General features: G+C 38.1%; 1 protein-coding gene across 2 annotated transcripts in view; it reads left to right on the forward strand.

Annotated features, from left to right (window-relative positions):
* The window catches only part of CLIC4 (chloride intracellular channel 4), an 83,407-nt gene extending 75,350 nt beyond the window's left edge, over positions 1-8,057 (forward strand). For both annotated transcript variants that reach the window (XM_019512438.1, XM_019512437.1), the window contains exons 5-6: positions 2,236-2,417; positions 3,792-8,057. In XM_019512438.1, the coding sequence (XP_019367983.1) occupies positions 2,236-2,417; positions 3,792-3,956 (347 nt within the window). In that variant the 3' untranslated portion in view covers positions 3,957-8,057. The remainder of the gene's footprint in view (positions 1-2,235; positions 2,418-3,791) is intronic.
* The last annotated feature ends 1,454 nt before the right edge of the window (positions 8,058-9,511 follow it).

Below are 9,511 nucleotides of genomic sequence, written 5' to 3' on the forward strand. Positions count from 1 at the left end.
AACTGTCAGGGCAGCTTGGATCTGGAACCAACTTCCAAGCGAAGTGGTGAGGGCTCCTACCCTGGGGGCCTTAAGAGGAGGCTAGATGTACACCTTGCTGGGGTAGTTTGACCCCAGTACTCTTTCCTGCCATGGCAGGGGGTCGGACTAGATGATCTACTCAGGTCCCTTTCGACCCTAGAAACTATGAAACCCAGAGGTCCAGTTATGGCATCACCACCTAACAGCCCTCAAATGCCTGCAGAGTGGGGTGTTATTTGAGCCATTGTTTTCTTCCTCTTCCCCCTTCTCTTTACAGCTCCGTATAAAATTATTTGTATGTTGTAAGACAGCAGTTCTTCTTCTGTCAGGCTGTCCTTAAAAATACTGCCTGCCAAGCGACTGTACACTTCACCAATTTTAACTTTTATCAAGGGCTGAAATTTTTATACAAAATATAGAAGCTTTACCAGGCTGGTGGAGAAGATTTTTAGTAATTACTGTAACCTGCACTGGCTTATTCTAGAGCAGTGGTTTTCAACCTCTTTTTCATTTGTGGACCCCTAAAATTTTCTAATGGAGATGCAGACCCCTTTGAATTGTATGTGTGGGTATTCATGTACTTGTGATCGATCATAATCATCTTTTATGCACCCTGTAGACACAGTCTGTGGGACCCCCAGGGGTCTGTCAACCACAGGTTGAAAACCACTCTTTTAGAGAATTTACATTGTATTTAACTGCATTAAACTAGCAGTGGCCCCGAGTTTCTCAAATTTTCTATCTGAACTTCCTTAGCATTCAAGTGAAATAAAGTAGGAATGTTGTCTTATCCTGCATATATTGGGAGGAAAGCTTAAGAAATGCACAATCTAATATTTGCCTGCTATGTTTCAATTTTTGGAAGAAGTAAGCTTTCTGTAAGGCCTCCTGTGGTGTAATTAAGTTTTGGATTAGTTTTGTGGGCTATACTGCCCTCTACTGCTGCCTTTGATTAATGTATCTTGAAAAATTACGACTTGAAGCTGTAATGGTTCAGGGAGTATGAGAGAAACTAGATGTGTTCATAATGCCATTTGTTGGATAAACTTGGTTGTTGGGGGAGAAGCTTAGATGAGTTGTAGGTACAAAACAGCTTCCCTGACCTGAGGAAGAATGATACAGCTGAAGCTAGATACAGTCAGTTGCAGTTACTTTTCATTTAGCTTGTCTATATGAAGAATTGAAATAATTAGACACGTGACTTTTTAAATAAAATAATTTCTGCAGACCTGGGAATCTTATTTTAATCTAATTTAACAATATTGATTCATTTTTACTGACTTTATTTCCTGTTTCCATATAGACAAATTCTAAGATTAGATTTATTTGAACTGTAATTTATTCCATTATGGTGGCTAGCACAGACTTGAATTTGGTTTTCATATCAACTTTCATAAATTCTGCTTTAAAAGCATCTTTGCCACAAACGACACAAGAGATTGAAGTAGTGTTGAAGTGGTGCTGCCCTTAACTCCTGTCTAGGATACAGCCTAAGATAAATGCCAGTCAGAACAATAGCTTTCATTTAACCTCATGTTAATGAATGTGGTCATTTAAAATGGGAAAAGAGCTGTTAAACCTGTGGAGCAAAGAGAAGTTGTTCAAAACAATTATAGCACTGCTCTTTACATAGTCTGTAGTTAAATCTAATTTGTCAGTGAAAAAATGTTTGAAAGGGAAGAGGGCTGTTTTGTCATCTGCGAAGGAAGAGGAAGTTACAGAGGGAGCACAATCATTGCCTGTGTTAAGCCCGTGACTTGGCACATTACAAGATACTGACTCAGCTACAACTACAGCAGCAATGCAAATGTGTTTAAGCAACCTTAGTGGTACAGAAGGCTACCTCTGGATTAAGCAGGTATCATAAAATGTATCTGATGTGCTGTTATGAATGAGGACGTAAAATATCTGACTTTCTGTTGGAGATTTTTTTTTTTATACGCATGTATTTGTACTTAACATACAGTCTTGACTTAATTTTTTTGAAAGTATGGACTGTTAAGAAAAGAGATTAAAATCATAGTAGTTCTGCATGTTTCCCTGATGCTTAATAGATAGCCAGTCCTCTTGCCTTATACTGCATCAGGGAGAGGAACATCTGTGTTTCCTGTATCGCAACCAACACCTCATCTATAACTAGCTCTGAAAATTGTATTGCGACTTCCTGTCCACTTTTTTTGTGTTTCTACATAAAGTTATATTCCTGTCCTTCAGCCTTGGAGCGTGGTCTCTTGAAAACTCTGCAAAAACTGGATGAGTACCTGAACTCTCCTCTTCCTGATGAGATAGATGAGAACAGTATGGAAGATATCGCTGTTTCTACTCGCAAGTTTTTGGATGGCAATGAGATGACATTAGCAGACTGCAACCTGCTGCCTAAACTACACATCGTCAAGGTAAGTGATTTTAATGGGCTGGGCTGCAAACAGTTGGTTCAGTTCCTCTTGAAACCGGGTGTGTAATAAACCGAAGAACCTGGATTTTTCTGTCTAGGGATGGTTCACTACCTGCTTGAATTGTAACAAGTCACCCCTAATTAAGAACATGCTGCTCAGCTAATTGCTGTGGCTTTTAGTTCAAGGGGTGCAACTTCATGGGACTGTGGCTGTGCTCCAGCTGATTGGACCAATAGAGCACTTTGAAGTAAAAGCAGAAAACAGCTAGAGCACCTCAGCACTGCAAATCTCTTTGCAGCTGTATGTTCTCCAGCTAGTTTGCAAACCCTCTTCTTTGTGGGGGAGGGGCATGCGAGAACTGTAGCCTTGCAGCAAATTCTGGATTCTTTGCATTGCAAATCATAGATTTGAAAGATTAAAAACAAACAATTCCTGCAGTCCATTCTATTTCAGTGGACAAATTAAATAGAGGATGTATGTATATAGATGCTAAATGTAGCAAGAGTATTAGTAGCTTTCTGTAATAATTCAGTGAGACTCTTTGAGACTTCTGAAACTTTGATGGACATAACAGTTACAGTAGATGAGGGAGGAGAAGATAGACTGATAGAAAATGAGGGTTGGAAGGGACCTCAGGAGGTCGCATCTAGTCGAACCCCGGCTCAAAGCAGGACCAGCCCCAACTAGATCATCCCAGCCAGGGCTTTGTCTAGCTGGGTCTTTAAAAACTTCCAAACATTGAGATTCCACAAACCTCTCTGGGTGACCTCTTCTATTCTTTACTGCCCTCCTAGTGAGATGGTGAGAGAGTTTTTCTAATATCTAACCCCACCTCAATATTACAGCCTGCGTCAGCATAAGATTTAGTACACTGATCTTAGAATAAGGAAATCTTAAGATGTACAGGGAGAATGAGGGGGCAGATGTGTACTGTATGACCAGGTTTTTCACATGCTCAGTTAGACATTTTTCTCTATAGAGAGAAGTGCCATGGCTGTTACCAGAAGTACATAACAATGTCAGGATAGCTCAACGAAAATGAGCATTTTTATACTATTATGGTTTATTTCCTCCTGTCTCACTATCCTTATTAGTGTTATACTGCAGATGGAGCCCCAGGTTAAGTTTTTATGCCTTTGTGTGGAAATGGCTTATTTGCAGTGTTAGTTAATTCTCACTGGCTCCCTTGGTTTATCTGAGGACAGTGTCACCAGGGCTAGGTACATTCCGAAGCAGCAGACATGACTCACCCTGATTATCATTAATGGAAGGAAGCTCATCTGTAAGACTGATTTCTACTGATGATGACAGCATAAGTGAAATGAGGGATAGAACAACTGGTGTAAAGCAGTCATTGTCTCTTTTTTGTTCTAGGTTGTAGCCAAAAAATATCGCAACTTCGATATTCCCAAGGAAATGACGGGAATTTGGAGATACCTGACCAATGCCTACAGCAGGGATGAATTCACCAACACTTGTCCTGGAGAAAAAGAGATTGAAATAGCTTACAGTGATGTAGCCAAGAGACTCACTAAGTAAATGGCACTTGCAAGAGAGATGATTTCTTACATATTCCATAACAATGCTTCTAACAGACTGCTCTTTTTCATATAAAATAGCAATTTATTTTGCATGAATTGGCGGTTATTCAAAGTTATGACGGATAGACCAGGTACAGTAATTACCTAAATTTTGCAAACTTTTTAGTTTTGAAGCTAGTTTTTCTTCAGCAGCAAGTCTGAAATTTAATAGTTTATTTAATGTTGCATTGGGATAACTAGAGACTCTCATGTGAGGGATTATTTTTGCCCCATTGCTTACATTTATTTCATTTAATTGTAGATGAACTTGAAAACATTTGGTCCTTGCCTATGAAGAGAAACTTTGGGGTTTATTGATTGGTTCAGGATGCTCTTTCTTATGGTACAAGGAATATTTATGTATTTTGGAATTTACTGCTTTTCAGAAGTTCTTCTCATAACTGTTTATCTTGTCTGCAGCATATTGAACTGTACCTGTTTGTCTATCCCAGCTGTATACAAGGGGATCTTATTACTCAAAAGAGCCTTTTGCAGAAACTTGACAACTGTTTTTCAACAAATGGGGGAAAATTTAACTGTCAAACCATGTAAATGAACCCAGTCAGGGTCCCTGGATTTGAATGCCCTTCACTTATGGGGAGTTCGGATCTAGGTCTGGATACTATCCAGGGGAGCCTCACTTCTGCTGCAGTTGACCGTGCTTATCTGCAGGCTTTCTGGAGCCGGATGAGTTTTAGAAGTGGCTTGTTCCTCAGCGATGACCTGAATGTGTCTGCTCAAAATTTACTTTTGAGCTGTTGATCAGGATGTTATTCTAACTAGCAAACCAAAAGAGCTAGGAACTCGCTATCAGTTCATTTAAGAACTGCAAGTGGCTTTCTTTTCAGTAGTTAAGAACCTTTTGTTCTGTGCAAGCCTTTCAGGCAATATTTACCTAGGAAAACTGCTCTCATAAATTATGTAAACTTCTACGGTTCTAATGGACAAATAGATTCTGTATGTGATGAATAGTAGTGCAATGATTAGCAATGCCAGACTGAACCATTGCAGCGGTTAGAGTAGGGATTTTGTTAGGAACTGTATTAGAAATTTTTCTGAAGCTTGTTGAAGTGACCTTTAAAAATATTTGCCTTAATGTACAATATGCATTTTTTCTGAAGGGAAAAAACCCTTTATTGATTTTAGTTTTTAAAAGAAATGGTGCACAAAGTTCCAGCAACTGACACCTAGACTTATCCCTTTACTGTCACTGACCTATGTACCTGGACTGTGATTTTGTATAAATGTTAATCATTGCACTTCTATACATTGAGTCTTTCTCCAGCAACACTGAGGAATAGCACTGCATTTTTTTTTTAAAAAGTGATTTTTCTAAACTGGGGAATAGTTTTCTTGCTTAAAACTGTTTAAAACAAAGTTTTGATGCATGTAATAAACTACTATCTTATTTTTAAAGGGTCAACAGACACTACTCCAAAGAACATTAGAGAGATAAGCCTATTTTTTTGTAATGATACTTTTTTTTATATTTAACTGATTTTAGAAGTCTGGAAAGTGCTATTCCTTCTAGGTTTTTTTGGAAATATTTAACATATTGCAATAACATAAAAATGCTCACATAAACCTACTTTTATACACTAACTTTTTGGTAAGCACTGGCTTGATGACAAACAGCCGAACTTTTCTAAGCATCCTGCTTTTGCTACTTTATATACTCATAAAGTTAGCTTGAAATAGGAAGTGATAGAGTAAAAATTCCATATTTGTATACATGGCTTGTGGTGCCTTTGTCTTGCCTTCCTAGGACTAGAATTCCAATACAGTAACAGCTCAGAGTTGTTACCAGTCTTGTCAGAGACAGTTGATATGCTTAAACCTTATTATGTATATTACAAAAGTGTTCAGGCATGTGAAGGGAAATACTACAGAGCAGCCTGGGTAGAAATAATTTAATTGTAGCCTTTTTAGATTTATTGTATCCTAACTGCACGTTCGCACCATGAATAAAGTTTGTTTCAGCAGTAATAATCCTTTTAGGGGTTTAGTGTTTGCTAGTGTGACATCCAGAGAAGGGAATGATTTTCGTTTTGCCAGTTTAAAATATGGGTTGGTTTATATTTAAACAACAAGCTGGTATGTACAGCAGAATGGAAGCTTATTGATGGCGTGCTTTTTGTCATAGTTTTTAAAAATGGAAAATGTGAAGCAATTTAGGTGGATGTGATCTAGTCCAGAGTGAGCCTTAAATCAAGGTGGTAATCTTAAACTGTTTGAAGCTTAATTAAGAGATTGGGCCCTGTTTTCTAACTAATTAGCACTTGTTATATACACAGTTAATATCATCAGGTAAGCATATGCACATGATCACAAAACACATTATCATGCAGTTATCCATTTGCTGTTTTAATTGTGCTCACATAATTAAAATCAGACGTACAGTTTTCATGCCTAATTTGTCAGAGTATAAACCAGCCATGCTTTATAACTTTTCTCAAATCTTTGTGGTCAGTCCTCAAACTATGGATGTCCAATATAATACACTATAATTAATTTTAAAAGTTATGTCTAAAAGCTTAGAAACAGCTTTAAAGCTTTTGCTGTCTTTGGCATTCACTAATGTATTTCTTATTACAGTGAAGTGAGTTATTGATCATCAGGGACCCTTTCCCTTGTAGGCCCAGTTCACGCAAGGACCAGGTTAGTAGTAACAAAGGACTTCGCTGCATTTCTAATTTCCTGGTAGATGCATATCTACGTCATGGTGCGTCACGAGTACCAGCCTGCTTGTTGGTGACTTCAGCATAGAGACCCAAGAATTTAATGGGAGACAGAGCATCTTTAACTTCCAGACGTGATCTCTTCAGGTTAGAACAGTGCAGTGTTGAGGGGTGGTATATTGAAGTGCTAGCTCCCTGTGCTAGATGGGTTTTTTTGGTTCGGTCATTTTAATCTGGTTTAAATCATCAGCACTGTATTATTTAAAGGCCTTTTCACAGCTGTATAAATTCCTGGCTTCTGCCAACGTGTTTACAAATCTGATCTTTGAAAGTTACGATTCACTGCATTTTAAACAGCAACCACTCTGCCCCCTGTTTAATTTTAAATGATGCTCCTAACCCCTTCTACAACTTCGAAGGTGTAACTGCTGTTTTTTGACTAGGCATTCCAGTTTGTAAGTTGGCTGCATGCGTTGGCATGCTGAATACTTCGTTCTCCATCTAAAATATTTTATGCTCCCATTAAAACAGATGATTATGCATGTTCCATAACCCTTATTAATAGGAAACCTGCTGTTTTCTCCCTACCCTCTTTCGTGAACAAACAGATATTGTGTAGACTACACACATTTAACAAAGCCTTTTTGAAAAAGCTTCATATGTAGTACAGAACTGCATGTTGAAAAAGATGCGTGTGAACTCTTTGAGTGATTTCATGCACTCCAAAACTTTCCTATGCATCTATTGTTTGCTGACACTCTGAATGTCCCATATGGAATGCTGTAGACATGTAGTTTGCACATTCACATTTTCCCATAAAATTGGTGTTTTTCTGGAATGGGCATGTCTAAACCAATTGAACAAGAACTGCATGTAGCTCCTTGATAAGAAGAGAGTTTTAATCAACTTTTTATGCTGAAGTAGCAGATTAGTTTTTCATATCAAAGGAACACAGACAAATGAACTAAAGATATCTTGAGCCAAACCCTGTGATTCCTATCTCCAGGCAAACCAAATGCTGGCTAAGTACAGTCAATTTACATGCTTCAACTTACATGCTGTTCAGATCATTATTCAAATATGTCAAATGAATATCTTCACAATTTAGACTTTATCTCAAATTAAAAACACTTTAACCCCATCAAGATTTTGTGTCACTGATTGTTACATTTTGTGTACGGGGAATGGTGGAGCAGGACAGAGTATAAACTCTAGGGACAGGACAGCTGGAATTGGAGCTGTATTGAGGAAACGCTTGAAGAGTCGATACAAATTATTGTAGTAAGCTTATCTTTCACTCTCTGGAACATCTTTTACAGGTATACCAATATACTGCTGGCAGCTATTGTTTAAAAAAAAATAAAATTTATATTTTCACTATCGAGCAGAGTTTGCTGTTGTCTTTTTTTTAATGGCCAACATTTGTGTGCACAGATCCCATAATGTAGCACATGCATTATGATGAAACACTTGAATACAAGAGCTCCTCACCCCACTACCTCCCTGCTGTTGCTGTTTTGCAGTTGAAGTGGGGGATTGAGACACTTCTTGGTTTTGCTACTGGTATAAGTAGGTATAATATCCATTTAAAAGAGTGAGTAGAATTGATTGGAAAATGCTGCTTTTTTGCATTTGCATCCATTTTTTTAGAATTTTACTGTTAAGTTTTCTATAAAGAGAAACTGATGTCTTTTAGGTCTGCTCTTAAGAATCATTGGTTTTCAAAAAATATTAAAAAACAAACTCTTACTACATGAAACGGCTAGCTTTCAACTTTTCTTAGAAAAAGTTCAAATTTCCCAGGAAACTTTAATTTGATTGAAACGTCATTTTTTCAGAGTATTTCAACAAAAGAGAAAAATGAATCAGGTCTAGTATTGACTCTTAACTGATGGCTAGTTCTTTACATAAAAGCTAAGATTTGGGGCCTTAGTCATATTTATTCTGAATTTTTAGCTACATTCCTCTGCCTTTCAACCTATCCTGACAATATTTCTGTCTTGGAGTTAAGTGCTGCTTGCTTTTGGTGGATGTCAGCTCTTTGCTCTATAGCGCTGTCAGTACTTAACATCAAACACTCTGAAGTTTTTGAAGAGAATAGCTTAGGCTAACTTGATTAGTGCTTTGTTTCATCAGGATTACCATGGACACATGATGTATGTGTTAAGCTTGATTTAGTAGTCTTGTTAGGGCCCTGAAGGACTTCCTTAAGAATGATCCGAGGTGCCATCACCTGCATTTGGTATGCCAGATAAGGGTGCTCACTGCCTGGGGCCCCAGCAAGAAGCTGGACTTCTGGCCTTGATAGAGGCTGTGAAGGCCACAACCCAGGAAGTCTTGTGAAGATGCTTGCTGTGGTCAGTACAAAGTTTCATTGATAGCTCTGATCCACATATCCTTGAATTTGTACAAATTTGGATCCAGACTTGATAGCTTAAACTCCTCTCTAAGAATACCACCTTGCTTCCAGTGAAGTTAACTGGAGGTTTTCTGTTACTTTGAATGGAACAGAATTATACCCTAATTTGTTGTCTGATTTATAATATAGCTTCCATCACTTTGATAGATGTAGATGGAAGGTAGGTACCAAGCACCTCTCAGGCATTTACACAGGGATTTAAGGTCCACTGAAATCAATGCTTTCCCCCAACTTTAGTGAACTGTAGGCTAAGTCCTTTCCTTTCTCCTCTTCACTTTTTCCACCTTTTTCTAGTCAGGGGCAGGCAGTTATTTTGGACAGAGGGCCACTTACTGAGTTTTGGAAAGCCATTGAGGGCCACACGACAGGCAGCCCAGGGCAGATTAATATTAATTTTCTACATTTTTTTTTTTTTTT

This window comes from Gavialis gangeticus, unplaced genomic scaffold (genome assembly GCF_001723915.1).
Source record: "Gavialis gangeticus isolate Ggan-Ray unplaced genomic scaffold, GavGan_comp1, whole genome shotgun sequence".
NCBI classification, from domain to species: Eukaryota; Metazoa; Chordata; order Crocodylia; family Gavialidae; genus Gavialis; species Gavialis gangeticus.